The 20,921-nt window shown below is 49.3% G+C and overlaps 1 protein-coding gene across 1 annotated transcript in view; it reads left to right on the top strand.

Annotated features, from left to right (window-relative positions):
- The first annotated feature begins 12,039 nt into the window (after positions 1 to 12,039).
- Positions 12,040 to 20,921, top strand: part of KIRREL2 (kirre like nephrin family adhesion molecule 2) — a 55,402-nt gene continuing 46,520 nt past the window's right edge. Inside the window, exon 1 of the mRNA XM_066638996.1 lies at positions 12,040 to 12,490. Coding sequence (XP_066495093.1) covers positions 12,379 to 12,490 — 112 coding nt within the window. The 5' untranslated portion in view covers positions 12,040 to 12,378. The remainder of the gene's footprint in view (positions 12,491 to 20,921) is intronic.

Genomic DNA, 20,921 nt, shown 5'->3' with positions numbered 1-20,921 from the left:
CGTGTCTTGCAACCTGTGACGGACTCTTCATCCATAAGTCTGTCCAATTTCCTTCTAAAGGCATTAAGGCCAGACGCCATCACCATATCCTGCAGCAAGGAGTTCCACAGTTTAATTGCACGCTGGGTAAAGAAATATTTTCTTTTGTCTGTTCTAACTCTCCCAACACTCAATTTTAGTGGATATAAATCCCTCGATCGGCTATTTTCAACCTTTTTCATCTCGCTGCTCACTGAGAAGGTGCTAAAACTGTCAAGGCGCACCACTAGTTTTTGGACACACGCCAGCGAAGGGGGGTTGCGCACATGCCCCAATAGCCCTACCAGAAAGTGACCCTCTCCCAAACTCCTCTGGCACACCTACAGACAGTTCATAGCACACTGGTTGAAAATCTCTAGGTGAGTAAACTTAAATAGCACCCAGTATGCCATCAAGTGTAAGGGGGGTGCTATAGGAAGACCCAATGCTTTGCTCCAAAGCCCAGGAGTGCACCTCCACCCACAGGAATGCACCTCCACCCACCCCAGCCACCTATCCAGTAGCAATGTCAGGGAACAGAACGTGCTTCAGCTCCAGCTACAAGCACAGCCAGCTCCATTACAAAATATAGACAATTGGTTAAAGATCTATTTTTTTTTAAAGAAAAAACAGCTAAAATAATCATTGCAAAGAGGATAAAAAAAGAACACGGAGAGAGGTTCCGGCACCTTCATTAAGGGGATGGTTAGTTAAGGTTTGGAAAAGAGCAGGAATGACTAAATTAGCAAAGAACGTGTGCCTGTGAGCTGATAGAAAGTTGTGACTTTTTATGATAATTGGCGACTGCGGTATCATTGAGAGCGGAACAGATTTAATAAGATATTCCAGTGCTGATTTATGAGGAAGGAGGCGATTGGGACCCAGAGCGAATACAGATCGAAAGACATAGGAAGTCGATTTGGAATTCTAAGTATTACGCTACAATTCTGTACAGCAGTGTTTCTCAAACTGTGGGTCGGGACCCACTAGGTGGGTCGCAAGCCAATTTCAGGTGGGTCCCCATTCATTTCAATGTTTTATTTTTAATGTATTAGACTTGATGCTACCATGGTATGTGACTGCGTCTGGGGAAATGTTATAGACCTGTACTTTGAACAAGCTACTATGCATATTCTTTTAACAATGATACGTAATAAATGGGACTTACTCCTGGGTAAGTGTGGGTAGGATTGCAGCCTAAGATTGTTAAAAATTTACCTGCTTGATGATGTCACTTTTGGTCATGGCATCATACCCTGGGTTCTGACAGATTCTAAAAAGTAGGTCCCAGTGCTAAATATGTGAGAATCACTGCTGTACCCACTTCCTTGGGAGTAAATCCCATTTAAATAAATAGGAACTCTTTCTGAATAGACATGCACAGAATTACACTGCAACTATTTGTTTAGGATTTTATTTTCTCCAGTCCTTGGAATTTTTTCTATATGCTCTGGTTTTTATGCGATGTGATGAACACAGAGGTAATTTTTTTGAAAAGTCTTTGGTTATGTTTTAATATGGTAAGAAAGAATACAAAGGGAAGAGAGGGGAGCCACCGTGATCATTTTCCCAGCATAGCCCATCTCAAGACAAGCTGTTCTGAAGTCAATTAATACAATGTACAGCGGTGGAACAGAGGTAGGAGGACAGGACGTCGGGTGCGAGAATAGGTGTTACAAATCTGCAAGAGTATCTCTTCTCATCTGTGAAATTGTGGTGAGTCCGTGAAAGCGGCGTTAGAGCCAAAAATACCTCATCTCTGGTCCTTCTCTGGGAGGGGATGATTGGAGAGCAGTGGACGGACTATGTAGGTGGAAAGGAGGGGCGCTTCATAACTGGGTTTATATCATCAAGCTGGGGCACTTGACACAAAGCTAGAGGTCTGAAGGCCCCCAGCGCATAAGGTGGCTACATAGCCATACCCTGAATACTGCACCACTGCCGCTTTTCCGCCTGTCATTGCTTTTTTTCCCCTGGCACCCTCCAAGCAATATCAAAAATGCATTTCATTAGCTCATACAATCCAGCGTTTGGGAGGAGGCTTTTTCTATCTGCAACTGGAGAACAAAAACAGCGTAAGGAGGAAAAGGGGCATTTGCTCACTTCTAACATGCGCCGAGTGGTGCGCTACTGCTGAATATTATTATTAGGAATGCTTATATATATATTTTTTTCAACCAGAGTCTTTCGCAATGTGGTTCACATCATAAAATCAATCCAACGATGGTCCCCTATCCCCAAAGGGCTCACTGTCTCGAAACAAGATGCAGAAAAGACAACCGGTAACAGCCACTGGAAAAGACGCCACGCTGGGGCAAAGAGGGGCCACTTGAGAACCTGGCCGCTGTGCCACCCGGGGCCAGAACCACAAAATTCTGCCCCCCTCCGAATGTTGCTGCCGCCCCTTCCATCGTCACATTTTGGGGGCCTTCGGAGAGTTGGGGAGGCCGCACGTGACTTCCTCTGACCCCTGAAGTTCTTCTAGGGCTTCTGGAAGCCCAGAATCCCACTTCTGGTTTTTGGGCAAAAACCAGAAGTGACTTTTTAGGTCCTTAGAAAGCCTCTGGCCTCCCCAGTCCTCCAAAGACCTTCTAAGGGACTAAAATGTCACTTCCAGTTTAGGCCTTCCAGTACAGGGTCTCCGTACAGGGTGCCACGGGGGGGAGGTGGATGCCACCCCCTCCCTTGTTCCACCTGGGGCATTTGCAACCCTTGCCCCCCCCAGGTATTCCAGTGAGAGGGACAGTTGCTGTTCCCCCGCTAAATATCAGAGGACTCCACTTTGAAAGGTGCCTCTTTAGGTGCTGGCTTGCTGGGGTACAAGAATAACTGCTTGCCACACTTTCCTCTGTTGATGCCAACACAGTCCAGGGCAATGGGCCCGAATCCAGACTTCCATTCACTAAGGGGGATGCCTCTGCTCGGCCTTCCCCTGCCTACAGACAATCCTCTCTCTCCCCCTCCCCACTCCGTCATCCCATACAGATGCCAATTTTTCCTCTCTCTCTTTAATCCCCAAATCTTCAGAATATTCTTTTCAAATCCTCTTGGGATGGATTTTCAGCGGCTGCTTTGCTTGGTGTCTTGCTGCTCCCCTCCCCCAGGGCCAGCTGCAATGCCTACCCCACAATCCGACTTACGCATATATACAAATACACATGTACACCAGTGCGCAAGACCGCCCCCCCCCCCGCACACACGCACACATCCATTTATAAACACTGAATCCTAGGGTCAAGATTCATGCCTCCACTTCTCAACTACAAGTTCCTGCTGGTGACCTGCGTGTAAATGGTTGTGCTGTGGCAGGCCAGAGAGATGCATATGGGGGATTTAAGAGGTAGCGACGCCGGAGCATGTTCTGCCTTCAGCCAATCTTCCTGGCCTGGTTAAATCCCCACCTCACAAAAGGGAAAAAAAAAATATAAACCAGCAGAAATCGCTTTAAATCTCCCCCTCCCAGCCCTTGATCAGCAATCTGCTTTTCATTCACTGAGCTGTACTCAGGGGACTAACCTGTGACATGGAATCATTCCTATAGCGCTGGGCGATCATCCCCATAGCACTGCCTGGAGGGGAGAAGGGTGCAGAATAGCAGCACCTTCAGCTCTGGACAAGGGGGCAGGAGCCACAGAGCAGAATGATGCTCAACAGGTAACTCACCTTCTCTCTTCGGAGAGCCCATGTCGATACAAGGCACCTTGATGAGCTTTGGGGAGGCCCCATGCCCCAACCAGCATTGCCAATGCTTGTCCTGGCCCCCTTATTTTGGTAACAGACCCAAGTTTCCTTCATTCTCACATGCAAACGGCAATGGTGTTTCTGAACCCCCAGCTGCCCACCAGAATTTCCCCTCACAGTGCCCCACATAAGAGCCAGGATGTCATATTTGTTCAGGTGTCGGATTTGGAAAATCCAGGTTCAAATCCCTACTCAGTTATGAAGCTTCCTGGGTGAACTTGGGCCAGTCACTCTCTCTCTCTCTCTCTCTCAGTCTCACCTACCTCACAGGATTGTTGTGAGAACAAAAAGAGGGGAGGAACTATGTACACCACCCTGAGCTCCTTGCAGGAACGGCAGTATAAAAATGTGAAAAATAAATAATGTAGCATCATGGCACAACACTATTGGTGTTGTCAGCAGGGGTGTTAATCGAAAGGGAGCAGGGGAAACCACATGGTTCCCCCTACTTTTGTCCTCACAACAACCCTGTGAGGTAGGTGAGGCTGAGAAAGAGTTACCAGCCCAAGGTCACTGTCATGAATATGTACAGTTTAGGCCTAGTAACATGTAAAGCCTGAATCAAGCTAAAACAGTAACACAGAAGTGGCTTGCAGCCCTAGCTGCTAAGAATTTACAACTCAATAGAAGGTGATTATGTAGCACCTAGGCAGCCAGAAAGATGCCCATCAAGGATGGAATGCAGCTGTAGATCTCCAGGGGGGAGGGAATTGCTGAGAGGGTGAGCTTCCAGCCCCACTTCCGGAGTACAGGGTCTTTGGTTTTTGTCTCTTTGGTGAGAGAGGTGGTGGGTGCACATCCTGCCCCGCCAGGACCATGTGGCCATAGGTAACTGGCCTGAGGATCTACAAAAGAAGCTGACCCAGGTGAGAGAATAATAGAGTTAGCCAGTTAGTTTTGTTGTTTTATGCTGATATGTTTCCTAGAAGTTTTTATGCCTCTAGCATTTGCTGCCTTTTGTAACTTTTTGTAACCCTATGTATTTAATAAAGTAAAAATCTTTTTACCATGTTGGTTCATTGTCTGTTGGGGACAAAGGTTCAGAATCCTTCCTAGCAGTTCAGCAAGCTACCAAATCCTCATTGTGGACTAGTAACTTGAGGGCTGAGACTTTAAGTAAAGAAAGTGCTCAGTGCCTACAAGGGATATAGTTAAGCCTAGAGGGTCTCAGTTTCCCTGGACTGAGACACTGGCTCTTACAGGGTGGTGGCAGTACTACCGAACAGGGATCTTTGAGGGCTCTAGGGTTCAGAACCAACAACTCTGAGCACCCCAAAACCCTGGGAGTGAGACCAAGTGTACAACAGTCACCCAGTTAGCAGCACGACTGAGTGGGATTTGAACCACGGTATGTTCTGAACCCGAATGGAGGTGTAGCTCATGGTAAAGCACCTATTTCGTATGTTGAAGATCCCAAGCAGAGTAGAGCAAAATGCCTGTTCTGGGGAACTGTTGATGGGCAGAGCTGACAAGCTCTTCATGGAGCTTTCATGGAGCCGCTAACATTGCCCAACTATTTCCCCCCCCCCCCAAACTCTCTTGATCCCAATCACAAGTTCCTTTTAAACCTGTGCAGAACAGAGCTATGGGGGAATAAATCAATAACATGGCATGCCACCAACTCAGCTGTGACGAAGGGAGTGGGTGCACTGCCCTAGCCATGATCTCTTGTGCAAAAATCGGTGTGTGTTAAAAGTGTGTCCCTATTTTCACTTGGGAAATGTGGATGGAAAACGAACCCTGACGGGTGTCACTCTGAATGCAGTGATTCTGATGTTCGGGGGCAAGCCAGCTCAGTGAGTCTGCACACCCCAGCCCCCAGCTGCCTGTTGCATACACTTCCAAGAGATAATTGGGAACAGATGCTAGCGGGAAAGGCATGTGCTAGGGAAAAGAGGGGGGTCCACAGCCCAACGGCATTTCAGTGCTATGCTGCAGAATGGCATCTCACCCAAGGAAGGAGGTCAGCAGTGGGGCAATCACAGTGTTGAGTACACAATAACCTGCTCAATGAAAAATGTCCACATAGTGCATGGAAGGGAGAGGAGAACACAAGCGCCAGGCCTGGAGCGAAGGGGGGGGGGGGCTGAGATGGAGCATATTCCATTCCCAATGCTTTTCCTCCCTAGACATGATTCATACACGAGCCTGCGAACTCTGCCACTTTGTTCCAGATAAGCCACAGGGCTGATCTACGGGATGTGGGAGATGCGCTCTGCAAACCTGATGGATCCAATCTCAGTCACAGGTCAGGTGAATCCGACCCAGACCGGAGGCCTAATCAATCAGGTCTGTCGACCGCAGCTTCCTCATCTCACAGGTCAAATCTGCTAAATGCCAGGAAAAGAGAAGAGCTAACAGGAATTCGGAGACGAGCCGTGCCAGTTTGCCTCATCCCTGGAACCACCACTTAGAAAGGGATCACTTCCAGGGGCGTAGCTGGACCCTCTGGTAGAAAGACCTGGAAGAAATTGCAGTGACATGAGGAGGCCTCCTTGCCACCTCAGTACCTTCTCCTTCACCCCCTGGTCACGGGCACTCAGAGCTGTTGCAAGCCACTCTAAGTGGCCGATCACTTTTCATTTGTGCCCCCCCCCCGGCTTTTTTATTTTAAAAAAGGCCAAAAAGCCACCGGCTGCTCAGAGTCATGCACAAATGTCCACAAAGATAACCCCGGCTTGACACTCCTCAAAGCATGGTACCCAGGGCCCTGTATCCCCCCAAACTCCACCTTAGCTATGCTACTGTTTATTTTGGCAGGGTGAGAACAAGTCCAACAAATCAAACTTTGGCTGTAATCCTACACACAATTTCCTGGGAGTAAGTCCCATTGAACCCAATGGGATTTACTTCTGGGCTGATAGGCATAGGATTGCGCAATTTGTTGCTCTAACCCAGCGATTTTCAACCTCCTTCATCTCACGGCACATTGAGGAGGTGCTAAAATTGTCAGGGCACAGCATCAGTTTTTTGGCCACTGACAAGGCGCACCATGCAGCTGGTAGGGGGCTCGCACCCCCCAATTGCCCTATTAATAAATGACCCTCCCCCAAACTCCCGCAGCACAGCTGTGGACAATCCACAACACACCAGTGTTCCACAGCACAGTGGTTGAAAATCGCTGCTGTAACCATCCTTGCAAGGTTCACACTTGCACCCTTTTGCCCCCTTCATCCCAAGGTTTTCCCAGGACTGTCATCTCACTTGCAAACGACGGTCGCAAAACCCTTTGCTGAAACCACAAGCTCCTGTAGGGTGAACGCTGCACCTTTCTGCATGAAAACTGCCCCGTAAAAAGCATTTGCATGAACTGGCCTGTCATCTGGCACACGCAGGCCTGAGACACACTGAGAGCACTTTCACACATGATACTATAAATACCTTGCAAAATGTTCGGTGCTATTTATGGTCAGGTGTGAACGGTGTCGTGCCTGATACAAAGCAGAAAGGAGCCATTCTGAGACGTGCACAATCTAGAGTTTATATAGACACACATTACAGGCAGGTGAAATGCAATCCCCTCAAAAAAAAAAAAAATCAAGTGTCATGTTAAAATGCACACTAGACTTCTCCTTGCCTGCAATTTTCTTTGGGTGTACCAGAGGAGACTGATGTACACTGCACATACCATGTTTGTCGAGAACATCAGCTGAACCAGTTAGGCTTTGACGTGGTTTCACTTCCTTGGGAAAGGATTGTGATTTGGTGATCAAGTGGATGCTGAGCATGTGCAAAGTTCCAGGCTTGATCTCCAGTGACAGTATTTCAGGGAACAGGGCGGCAAATCTGCACAAGGGGGGGGGGGAATCTGTAGGAAATGCGGAGACTGCTGCTAGTCAGAGTCCACAGCACTGATCAATGGTCAGACTCAATGAAGGCAGCTTCATAGGAGACCAATCCTTGGACTTGGTTTGTAGCTGCCTGCAGATGCTCGGAGGCATGAGAGCTGTGCAGCAAGAGAGAAGACCACGCTGGGAAGGGAGACATCTGGAGAATGAAAGGTTCTGTATGGACAGTTTTGTAACCATCCCATTTGGAAAATGGGGTTTATGCCAGCCTGCCAATGGAAACTGCTGGACAGCCCTGGACCTGTGCTGTAGCCACAGGTCAGAATTGGCCATCTCCTTAGGGTAAAGGGATTTTTTCCGCTTACCCCAACTAACACCCTAGCCTGCGCAATGGGGCTACTCGGATCTCAGCCAACTATTTAATAATGCAGGCAGGCCTAGGACAGGGGTTAGGATCCCACCGCTCTCCCAGGCGAAATCCACCCCCTTTCCATCTTCCACTTGCCAAAAAAACACCCCTCCCCACCTCTGGAATTCCCCCCCCCCCGCCACCCTCTCCCAGCCCCTGCACCACTCAGTACAATACTCACCTCCGCTGTCGACCCTGGGATGGGATGTAATGCTGGTGGGCCGGCTCAGGCCACCCTGCCAGTGCAGCTAACTCTCAAATAGTCACAAACGTGCTTTATGGCACATTTGAGACAGTCAAGACCAGTGGTTCTCACACATTTACCACCAGGACCCACTTTTTAGAAAGAAAATCTGTCAGGTCCCACTGGAAGTGATGTCATGACCAGAAGTGACATCATCAAGCAGGAAAATTTTTAACAATTCAAGGCTGCAGTCCTACCCACACTTAGAGGAGTAACAGCCCAATTACTTTCCTGGAAATAAGCGCCATTAACTCTAATGGGACTTACTTCTGAGTAGACATGTCTAGGATTGGGCTGGAAGTCCCATTTACTACCATTGTTAAAAGCATATACATAGTAGCCTGTTCATAGTACAGATCTGTAACCTTTCCCCAAATGCAGTCACATATCATAGTAGCATCAAGTCTAATAATATATTAAGAATAAAATATTGAAATGAATGGGGACCCACCTGGAAATGGCTCATGACCCACCTGGTGGGTCCCGACCCACAGTTTGAGAAACACTGGTCTGGACCGTCGGAGTGGCAGCCGCACTGGTGGAAGGGTGAGTTTGGACTGTACTCTCGAACCTATGAGGAAGGCAGCAGACACATACTGTAATAAATAATTAAATAATCCTGATTGCAATCACCTCTTCTCTAGAGGCTTCTCCCTAATCCCAGGGAAATTACACATGGGTGCTCAGCACTGAGAAAAATCCACCCTGCACACAATCAAAGGCACTCTCTCCATTATCAATTCTGATTTTCCCAAGGCTCCCCCAAAGCACATAGATCTCAATCCTGAAAGCAAGGAGAATGGGGAACTGAGCTCGGTGCAAATGGGGCAGGCAGTGCCTCCGGGGACAGGCAGTGCCCGGTCAGGAAGCAGACTTCATGCTCGCAGTTGCATCAGGTTGTTGTGTTGCTGTTTCTCCCCAGGGCTCCGGCTTTCTATTCTCGCCTTCCCGTTCCCTGCGAGCGGGTCAGGGGATCATCATAACGCAGCCACAAATAAATAATGCAGCTTCCCACACTTTTGCCGTTTGAGAGCCCAGAACCAGAGTACAGGCAATCCCGGGGGGATTAGGGTTGAGCTTCAGAAATGAGAGACATTGGAGGGGCAAGCTGCCAAAAAAAGAAGAAGGATGCTTAATAAGGATTTATGGGAGATGGGCGAGGTTTGGGAAGCGATCAGGTGCATCCTTTACAGGGCAATGGGATTTGGGGAATTTGGAATAAGGCAATTGGCTTCCTTTACAGTCAAGGGGGCACCTGGCACTCCTAACCCTGCTCATTGGGCCAAGAGGCACTTTTTTAAAAATGGCATCCTTTTATATTTAGCAGGGGGATAACAGCTGTCCCTCTTCACTCCAGTGCGGTGCCTTTTACCAGTGGCTGTTGCTGGTGTCTCTTCTTCATCTTTACCTTTGAGATTGCAAGCCTGCTGGGAGCAGAACATTCACTCAGGGCCTCTGGAAGGAATTTTATCAGGGGGTGCTATGTTTGGCAACCTTCAGTCTCGAAAGACTATGGTATAAGCCTACAGCACCCGGTATTCCCAGGCGGTCTCCCATCCAAGTACTAACCAGGCCTGACCCTGCTTAGCTTCCGAGATCATGGTATAAGCCTACAGCACCCGGTATTCCCAGGCGGTCTCCCATCCAAGTACTAACCAGGCCTGACCCTGCTTAGCTTCCGAGATCATGGTATAAGCCTACGGCACCCGGTATTCCCAGGCGGTCTCCCATCCAAGTACTAACCAGGCCCGACTCTGCTTAGCTTCCGAGATCAGACAGGATTGGGCATGTGCAGGGTAACAATTGCTGCTATAAAGTTTCTTTTGGGCCCTTTTGCAAAGGGGAGGGGTGAAACAGAGCAGGGGAGGGTGGTGATGGGTAAGCAGAATAGGGGCAGGGGGGCGAAACGGGGGCAGAGGGTAGAAACAACTGGAAAAGTCTTTGGAGCCCAGGTCTACTAACCCATGTGGCATCAGTAGTGTCCCCAGCATCCCCAATTGTCCCATGGGCGTCCACCCTGCCTAGTTGCTCTGTATCCTGGATTTTAAGCACTGTATTTTCAGCAACTGTTACCCTGCACATGCCCAATCTCGTCTGATCTTGGAAGCTAAGCAGGGTCAGGACTGGTTAGTACTTGGATGGGAGACCGCCTGGCAATACCGGGTGCTGAAGGCTTATACCATAGTCTTTCGAGACTGAAGGTTGCCAACCATTTTCAGTGGTGACTGAGCTAGGTGCTACATGGCCCACCTAAAACTGGCTCATGACCTAGTTAGTGGGACCTAAGTAGGGACCCATTTCCCAGTTTGGGCAATGCTGATTTTCAGTATTTAGCTATGGAAACTGTTTTGTAAGTTACTTTAGGCTGAAATGTGGCACATAAATATTATTCTTAAATCACAAATCCCATGCATCGGGCAGGGCAACTCTCTGGGCAGCAAGCATAGTGATGTACATGTACCATTGCCCCTGCTTCCACTGGTATTTTGGCTATAACTTTTGATAGAGTGGAAATATTTCAACATCTTTGTTTGTTTGTTTGTTTGTTTTTTTCATTGCCTCCTGCATGAAATTACACATCGAGTGAAATACAACCTGATGGTATCATTCAAAAATAGCATGATTTAAAAATTTTTTGACCAGTAGTGGTGTCATGCACGTCACCTGATGCGCAAGGTGACCAGATACAATGGAGGACAAAGTGCCTATACTTTTAACCAGTGTATGGTTGGTTGGCAACCTTCAGTCTCGAAAGACTATGGTATAAGCCTACAGCACCCAGTATTCCCAGGCGGTCTCCCATCCAAGTACTAACCAGGCCTGATCCTGCTTAGCTTACGAGATCAGATGATATTGGGCATGTGCAGGGTAACAGTTGCTGCCAACCAGTGTATAGAAGAGGGGATTTTGGCACGTGTAGCTTTTCAAACCATTCCCTCTTCTAAAGGTATAGGTGAGTGTTTCTCAGACTGTGGGTCGGGACCCACCAGGTGGGTCATGAGCCCATTTCAGGTGGGTCCCCATTCATTTCACTATTTTTAATATATTAGACTTGATGCTACGGTGGTATGTAACTGCATCTGGGGAAATGTTATAGACCTGTACTTTTAACAAGCTACTATGTATAATTTTTTTTAACACTGATGGCAAATGGGACTTACTCCTGTGTAAGTGTGGGTAGGATTGCAACCTAGGATTGTTAAAAATTTTCCTGCTTGATGATGTCACTTCCAGTCATGACATCACTTCCAGTGGGTCCTGACATTCTAAAAAGTGGGTCCTGGTGCTAAATGCGTGAGAACCACTGGTATAGGTACTCTGTCCTCCACTGTATCTGGTCATCCTGTCTGGTGCCGCCTGCATCACCTGCACCTCCCTAGCAATGCCACCGCTCTGTCCCTCTTTCCATCCTCACAACAACCCTGTGAGGTCCTTGAGGCTGAAAGAGGGTGACTGGCCCAATGTCACCCAGGAAGCATCAGCTAATAATAAAAATAATGATAAAACTTCCCTACTTAGCACTCAGGCTCTCCAACTAATTAAAGAGCATCACATGCAAAATGTGGCATGATCCATGGCACATCCTTCCCTGCTCTCCAAACGCACCCCTGGGTTTGCCCTTATCTCTTTAGCGGGGAAGACTGGGGTCCTTGGCGTCCCAGCCAGGGACCACTCCATGCTGAGCCTGGGATTTTTTATTTTAGTCCCTACCTTCTAATTCATCCCTTTATTCTCCTGCCTCCGAGGCAGCCAATGGGCGGCCAGGTGGGCGTGGCCTCCCCTGCCCTGCTGAATGAGCCGGAGCTCCCTGGAGGTGAAGGGCTACAGTGTGGAAGAAGCCCGTGCAGGGAGCGAAGTGGCAGCGTTGGGGAGAGGGGGGATAGTGCTGCGGTGTAGGGGGATAGAAGCAGCCCACCCCGGGGTAGCCCCCTGGAGAAAGCAGCCCCCTCTAGTTCCACTCTTCCCCTTCTCCCCTTTAAGCCACCGCAGCCCTTGCAACCAAGGTCAGCCTCACCAGCTCTCCTCCCCTTGGTGGACCTGCCTTGGATACGCGGGAAGGACGATCGTGTGAACGGGGGCAAGAAGACTCCTGCAGCTCCAGCCAGCCAGCCCTGCTGCGGAGCTCTCTGCTTCCCTCCAACCCACCCACCCACCCACCTACCCCGCATCGTGCCTGCATGTGTGTGTGTCCCGCCCCACTCCACCTCCCCTCTCCCTCCAAGCCCTCCACTATGAGGACGGAGCTCCTGCTGACCTGGATCGTGTCCCTGAGTTACTTTGCCAAGACAGGTAAGGAGCTGCGGCAGCTTTCGGGAACTTTTGACCAGGCAGGGCAAAAAAAAAGGGGGTGGGGACCCCAATCCCTCTCCGCACCCCCTCCCCATTCCAAACCTCCCGCCCCCCAGAAATGGAGTAGTTTGGGGTGTGTAACTGGTTGCGTGAGTGGGGTACAAGGCAAGGATGGGGGTGGGGGTCTCCCCAGTTGAGGGTCCTGGGTTGTGTCCCTAACTCTGGAGGGAGATCATAGGGCAGTGGTGGAAGAGGGTGGCCAGGACTCCTGGGTTCCCTTGGGAATGGGGAAGGGGCTGGGAGGCAGGACTGCGGGGTAGGGGGGTTGTGCCAGTGATCCTTGACTCAGTGTGTATGACCTTGAAGAGAAATTCACCCTATACCTCCGCCTTGGCCGCTCCCAGTTATCTGGGGCAGGGAAGGGGGGGGGCGATGTTAAGCAAATAATGTCCCTGCTGACTGCACCAGAGGCTTTCTCTTCTCTTGGGGGGGGAGGGTCTCTCCTCTATCCTCCTAGCCTACATATTGCAGTTATATCTCTGGAGGAACAGGGGGGCTTTGGGGGGGGGGCTAATTGATGCCATACAGGCTGTGGGAGTGGGGAGCCCAGTAAAGGGCTGATTGACATTGTCTTGCCTTTTTCCCCTAAAATGTCTTGGGGGGGGGGGAATTGGGGTTAGGGCTGCTGTAGGTTCCACTCCATGGGCAAACTCCCCCTCGTGGTTAACCTTGAACCACAAAAGCACAGTCTCTTTGCTTGCTTCCCCCCCCTTCTCTCCCTACCCACCCCACACTTAGTTCTACAAGCCTTTACACTTCAGGGTAATTCTGGAGATATTCTATTATTTAACATTCCTTCCTGGCAGGAGAATTCCCAGTACACAGCTGGAAGAGTCCCTGCAATCCCCCTCTCAATTAAAGGGTCCTCCTCCTGACATTGTGCTGTGCCCCCTTCCCTGGCAGAAAGCACCTTGCCCTCTTCAAGGACTTGAGTTTCCTCATTTGGATGTCCTACATGTCAGTTCCGTCAAGGGGTGAACTTTCATTGGGATCCCCTGTGCCCTGATTGCAGCAATGTAACCGCTGGTTGGTGGGGGGTTACGCAGTAGGGAGCAAAAGAAAAAAGAAAAAGAAAAAAAGCACTCTGCACATGCTTAGGTGTTATGAAGCACATGTCATGAAACTGGCATTGCAGGTTTGGGGTGGATGGGGCTGGTCCAAGCAGAGCCATGTTGGAGGTATTGGTTGATGAGGTGGGCTGCCAATACATTCTGGTCTCCCTTGTTAGAAATTCTGGTTTGGGGTGGGGAGGGGAGGGGAGAGCCTCTCCCTTAGCTGCAGTGGCTACAGGCACAGGTGCCTGAGGAAGCAGATGCCAATGACCTATTTCCCTCCCTCCCCACTAATTAGCATGCTGCACTAACCACTAGGGAAGATTGCCTATGCAGGCAACAGCAGCGAGGCTAGTAGTTTTGTGCAGCCCAACTGCCTAGTCCATTGAATGTTGATGGACTCTCAGTGGCTCTCAGGGGTGTTGGGGTTACAGCTTTTCCCAGCCTGACCTGGAACTGCCCGGGTTTGAACCTGCGACCTTTTGCATGCGGAGCATGTGCTCCATCACTGAGCCATGACCCCTCTCCACTGCACCTGCCTTGCGGTTGAATCTGACAACCACCCACTCTCCTCACTGCCCTTGAGGACTGCCCAAAGTCCATAGCCTGCCTTTGCTGTGTGGCAAGACCGCCTGCCCCAGTGCAGGAGAGCCCACAGGCAACCCTGGGTCATTCTGGCAGTGGGTCACTGGGAGGAGCCATGGACACATGTGGTTGCCTACACCAAGAGGGCTCCTGTGCCTTTAAGGACTCTGCTGTTAGCCGGGAGGGGCTCCTCCAGTCTGCAGTGCTGCAGTGGTGGTGGAAGGTGCACCTGCCCAACTTCTCCCCTGCTGTGCAAGGCCACTCTTAAAGGCACAGGAGATGCCTTTCCAGACCAGGCGGTGGCCCTCCTCCTGAGGTGGCCAGGCTCCTTGGCTCATCCACTGTCAGATGCCTTCAGTGGCAGCGATTGGAGCACACAGAGGGAGATGCCTCTGGGGTAGGGTTAAGGGGTGTCAGGATGTGTGGGGAGCGGATGTGTCAAGGGGACGAGCGAGTTCACACTTACACGCCTGGCTTAGTCCCTGCCCTGGGCTACAAGTTCCCTTTGCAGTAACGCTAATAATTCCTGAGTGATTGCGGTGCTCGTACCCGGGGGCGCCTTCTCTTAGCCAGCTTGGTGTTGAATCAACCTCTGCACAAGGGTGGGGGGAAGAGATGGGAGGGCACCGTCTAATGATGATGTGTGGTGAGCCGGCAGCAAGAATCAGCAACAGAAACATGGGAGAGGGACACAAGGAGGAGTACAGCTTGAGGACAGAAACAGGACCTCACATTTCCTTATTAAGGCTCCTTCTCTCTGGAAAATCTGTCTGTGTGACCCTCCTGTGGATGAGCCACAGCTTGAAAGTCAAATAGTTGCAGCTGTCCTTTTTGGCCTGATGCGAGAGTTCTGTGCCATGCAAAAGCTTGCACACTTGTTCACAGACATCATCTGGTTCAGCAGAAACTAGTGTGCTGTCACCTGTTTTCTGGAACACGTGCCGGGTTATTGTATAGCAGGTGATGGAAGGAACAACTAGTGGCAGTATGTTGTCCATCTCACTGCTTTTATCTGTTCATGGTCATCAAGAAGCTGCAACTTTAAAAAAAATAAAAATCCATCATTCTCTGAGGTCCAGCCAGGCAACCATTCCATCAGAGATCTGAGGCTGACCTTTGACTTGGTCCTGAAACTGTGGCCCACTTTTGATCACTATTGTTTTCTTAATTCAAATTTCTGCTCAACTTTTTCTCTTTTTCTTCTTCTTTAAAACACATGCACCAGACCCCAAAAAAAAAAAAAAACATTCTCTCTTCCTCTTCTGAAAAAAATAATACCATCACTGGAGCGAGCCACCATAAGCTGGGGCTAAAACCACTTTAGGGTCATAATTCACCAGTTGTGGACCAAAGGTGAAGGATCATGGCTCTGTGGTAGAAACTGTCACCCCACACACACACTTTGCAGGCTGAAGTTCCCAGGTTCAGTTCTTGGCATCTCTGAGTTCAGCTAGAGGTAGACCCCTCTGCAATACAGCCAACCAGAGTGGACAATAGTGACCTAGAAGGGCCTAGGAGGGTTTGACTGGGAGATTGACTACAGACTGAAGTTCCCAGGTTCAGTTCTTGGCATCTTTGGGTCCAGCTAGGGGTAGACCCCTCTCTGCAATACAGCCAGCCAGAGTGGACAATAATGACCTAGAAGGGCCAAGGAGAATTTGACTGGGAGATGCCAGTTTCATAGATAGCTTAACCAGCTGAGCAACCTTTGTGTGTTGCAAAGGATTCTGGGAACTGTTCTGCATTATGGTCAGACGTGGCACCTGCTGTTTTCCCTTTGCCACTGGCTTGCGCAGACAGAAAGCGTGCTTGGAAACACACCCCTTGCTCATTACAAGGGAAGAATCAGTACTGGTGCCTTCTCCTCTTCCCCCTCCCCCCCATGATACCTTCTCATTTGAGGAATCCCAACTGAGCTTCTATAGAGGGCCAGAGTTTGCTGGAATGCCACAAGACTGCCACCGTTGTCTAGCAAGCTGTATTATCCAGGCATAGAATACCTAACATTCCTTTTTCTTTCTTTTTCCGGTTGACTTTCTATTTTTTACAAGAGGCAACTTTTATTTCACCAGGCTTTCAAACCCACATGCCAATTTTTCACCGAGTCAAAGGGGTCGGGAGCCTGCAGAGTGCATTGTGTCCTTGATCTTTCCTGGTTGTGTGTGTGTGTGTGTGTTTAATGTTTGATCAAAAATAGACATAATGAAGCTTCCTTTTGTCAAGCATTCACACTCTTCCTGCCCATCTGATTTTTGTTTCCATTGCATCGGGTGGTTTTTGGTGTTCTAACACACTACACACCCACAAAAATTCTAGCTTGCTCCAAGAATGATAGGAAAAGATGATTTTTTTTTTTAGTCCTTCCTCCTTCATCTTTAAAATAAAAAAATAAAAAAATGCAGTCATCCCATTGAGAAGCTGTTTGACTGAAATTTGGCAGGAGCAAAAGCTGGCCTGGGGGGATATGCCTTCTGTTGTTTCGGTGGAAATCCACTCAAATTTGCAGTGATCTCAAGTTGGCAAAACTGCAAGTAGTGCATTTAACTGAATACTAATGCCATGCCTTGCCTGTATTAAGTTTATGCAAATGACTACCCCCCCTCGATCGCTGACACAGAGCTTGGGGGGGGGAAGCGGGGAGAAAATGACTGGTTGGCAACTCCAGGGGCGGTGGAGGTGGGGGGGAGAGAGGGAAAGAGGGCTGCTCGGTCAGGCTGACAAACAATCAACAGAGGCATCGATCAACCGCAAATAAGCCCCGCAGACACACAAGGTGATCTTTAGAGCATATTTTAGGAAGCTAACGTGTTTCCTTCTTCCCCTCTCTGGACTGGCTAACAAATCATCGTCATCATTGGGAAATCTGTTTGGCTCCGGGTGCAGCTGTAGTCATCTTCAGTGCCAGGAGTGCTGTTGCGAAGGAGGGGGGGCTTGCACTCCAGTTAGAAAGCTGCTGCTGTTTACTGAGTCAGGCCCCTGCTTAATCTAGGTCGATATCCTCAACACTGACTGGCAGTAGCTGCCCAGGGTGCCAAGCAGGAATGGTTTTCTGCCATACTTGAAGATGCCAGGATCTGAAACTAGAACCTTTTGTATGCACAACAGGGGCTCCGTCCTGGGGCTTCAGCCCCACTGATAAGCTAACATTCATTGCGTGAACCAGCAAAGCCCATGTTCCAGAAGCTCATAAGAAGTGCTCAGCTGGATCAGATCAAAAGTCCCTCTTATCCACTATCATTTCCCTCCCCCCCCATCAGGTGCCAGCCAGGTGCATTCATAAAACACACAAGCTGCTCATTAAGGTAACAGTGCCATCACCTCCCTGGATTTGAAGGTATACTGCCTCTAAACATGGAGGTTTTTGCTTGGCTATCATAGTGGTTGGTAGAGCTCTCCTCCACAAATGTGGCTCCTTGATCCTACTTTTGAAAGCCATCTAAGCTAGTTGCCATTGTCACAGCCTGTTGCTATGAGCACAATGGCACATCACACTAAATGCATCCTTTGGCCCTTGGCATACATTTCTTCTGATTTAAATTGCAGCCATGGGGGAGGGGTGGATGGCTTTAACCCTATTTTTCCCAGCATGGTCCCAATCTAGATTAGAAGACTCCCACAACAACCCTGTGAGGTAGATTAGACTGAGAGATGGTGACTGGCCCAATGTCACCAGTAAGCTTCGTTCACATTGGATATGCAAAAGAAGGAAGTGGTACAATCCTGAAGGGTAGGTAGCGAACTGTGCCTTTAAAGGGCTGATGCAGGGATTGTGTGGCCACATGCTTCCCCATGTGAAAACAAATCCCTCCTTTTAGTAGTGAAGTAGCACACCAGGGAGAAAAGATTCTAGTCCGCCCAATTCCCTATTGTGCTAGTTTTCTACCTGCAGGGAGTTTTTTTTACCTAAGAGAGCATTCAAAAATATAATCCTTTCCCACACTCAGGCAGCTCAGTGCCACTTAGCAGATCAGGGAAATGCTGGCTTGCTGCTACAAGAGTCCCACTGATGAGCAGAACTGTCTCTGACTGGCCCAAGGTTGCGTGGTGAGTTTTTTTCAATGCCTAGGGATTGAAGCATGATTCAGATTTAACCCAGTCTTTGTTGCATCTATCTGGAAGGTCTTCAGAAAGAGGTTGCCATAGTTCTGGGTTGTAACAACCTCCCCAATCCACTCTTGCGTACAGCTGGGCCTTCCAAGCATTTTTCTTTCTTATCTTGGTCATGTCCCCAAGTGCTGCATTTGTGAATCCTACTTCTGCCACCAGAGATGGCAGCTGTGCACAGAACATAAGAACAGCCCCACTGGATCAGGCCATAGGCCCATCTAGTCCAGCTTCCTGTATCTCACAGCGGCCCACCAAATGCCCCAGGGAGCACACCTGATAACAAGAAGACCTGCAAGGCTTCCTGGGAATTGTAGTTAAAAACATCAGCCCCACTGGATCAGGCCATAGGCCCATCTAGTCCAGCTTCCTGTATCTCACAGCAGCCCACCAAATGCCCCAGGGAGCACACCAGATAACAAGAGACCTCATCCTGGTGCCCTCCCTTGCATCTGGCATTCTGACATAAAAGACACAGGAGTGTCTTGCCCCACATTTGAGGCTTCCCCCAAACCATGCCTCTTTGGGAGGGCCAGAGAGCTGCACAGACATATTTTGTCCCATGGGGCACCACTGTCCCACCCATTTCCACTTCCAATGAAGCTGGGCTAGCGCCATGTACTCACCACAAGCAAAAATGGTTGGCAACCTTCAGTCTCGAAAGACTATGGTATAAGCCTACAGCATCCGGTACTCCAAGGCGGTCTCCCATCCAAGTACTAACCAGACCTAACCCTGCTTAGCTTCCAAGATCAGATAAGATCAGGGATGTGTAGGGTAACAGTTGCTGCAGTGGTGTTGATTACAGGTCTGATCTCCTAATCCACGGATTTGGGGCCCATGGATTTAACTCACTGCGGGGTCCAAACCTGAGGTGGAAGGTTGGACCTGGGCTCCTGAAAGGTATTTTCTGGTTGCATCCAGGAGCCTTTCTGAGGCCTGCAAACCCCGCAGAGTTGTTTAAAGGGCAGTTCTGGTTTTCGCTGAAAACCTAATGTGCCCTTCTGAAGCTTTCAGTGGGCTTTCTCCAGGGGGCCACTACAGGCCTCAGAACAGCTCCAGATGCCACTGGAACAATGTTGTGGTCACATCCAGAGGCCCTATTGGCCTGCACCCCACTGATTTAATTATCTGCAAGTTCCAGTATCTGCTTGCCATTCTGTGAAGTGCCTCCTAGTGACACCAGTACCACGGGTTGAAAAGCACTGGCGCATGGTGACGCATGTACTTGACAGCCAGGATGGTGTAATGGTTTGGGTGTTGGATTTAGACCTGGAAGTTCCAGGTTCAAATCCCTGCACAGCCACAAACTGCCAGGGTGACCTTGAGCCAGTCACTATCTCAGCCTCATCTACTTCACAGGGTTGTTGTGAGGGCCAAAGGAGAGAAGGAATCCATGTACACCATCCTGAGCTCCTTGGAGGCAGGGTGGTATACAAATGGGGAAAAATAAATTTAATGCGGGGTTGCCCGTCGCGTTGTCCTTGAACATGTCTTGTACAAACAGCTGTACGTGGAGGGGGGTTTCCTGTTTGCTTTCTGTTGGAACCCCAGCCACTCTGTCTGGGAGGGCCAGCAGTGGTCACAGAATTTCCCATCTGCCTCCACCTGTTTCCAGCCAAGCTTTTATGTTCTCGAATGCCAAGCTGGGGTTGGGGGGGGGGAACACCTTACCGCAAGAGCCGAGTGATGAAATGGGCAGGTGCTTAGCCTGTAGCTAAGTAAAAGCGGAAAGTCGAGGTTGAGAGGTCCGTGCAGGCATCTCCTCTCACTTCCTGACATCTGGAAAATTATATCGGTTCGGCCCCTCCCCTCAAAGTGAGTGTCTTTTATTGGACTCCGCGCACACCAAAAAATGTTAATGGAGGATTTGGCCCTCTGACAGCTTTTTGGGACAGAAACCACTTGCCAGCTTAGCGATGGGGCAGGGCTGATCGATGGGGGTCCTGCCTGCTTTCCAGTTTTGGAATGCAATACTTTGATTCAGGATCCCCACTGTGTCTGTCACCGAGCATCGAGGCTCTTCTTTTTGCTGTCTGATGTCAATCTGTGTTTGCTGCAATCACACAAACCGCTAATGTGGGTGGGGGGGTGCGTGTTCCTATTGATTCAGACTCAAACCAATGAACAGCTAGGTCTGCTAATGAATGCCGCACAAAGCAAATCTCCTTTCTGAAGACCAGCATGCTTTTTTCTGAATGTGATGGCCCTGACGCTGTATGAAGTTAGCGATCGCTATTAAAACAAAAATAAAATAAAACTCTTCTTCTTTTTTTTACCCCCGAGCTTCATCCCTCTGTCACAAAGTAATTGTCTGATCCCTTAATTTCCTGCGGCGCTCAGCGTTTGGATTGATTTCTTTAACTAGTCTGGAGAGATGCTTTAAGATACCCATTGATTATTACCCGCTCAAATTGTCGGACGAGACAGGGAAAATTGAATTTCTGAAGGGAGAAAAAAGACACAGGAGCTTTCAAAAAAAAAACTGCAGTTATTACATGCTTGATGGCCACTGGAGAGATTGGCAGCGGCCCAAAGATGTTGTCACCGTTGAACATATTTCACGGGGAGGCTCTGAGAGGCAGGGCGAACCTTCCCATGGACTTATTGCTTTTTCCCCAGCCAGGGCT

This window comes from Tiliqua scincoides, chromosome 10, assembly GCF_035046505.1.
Source record: "Tiliqua scincoides isolate rTilSci1 chromosome 10, rTilSci1.hap2, whole genome shotgun sequence".
NCBI classification, from domain to species: Eukaryota; Metazoa; Chordata; class Lepidosauria; order Squamata; family Scincidae; genus Tiliqua; species Tiliqua scincoides.
This window is presented reverse-complemented; position numbering and strand designations above follow the sequence as displayed.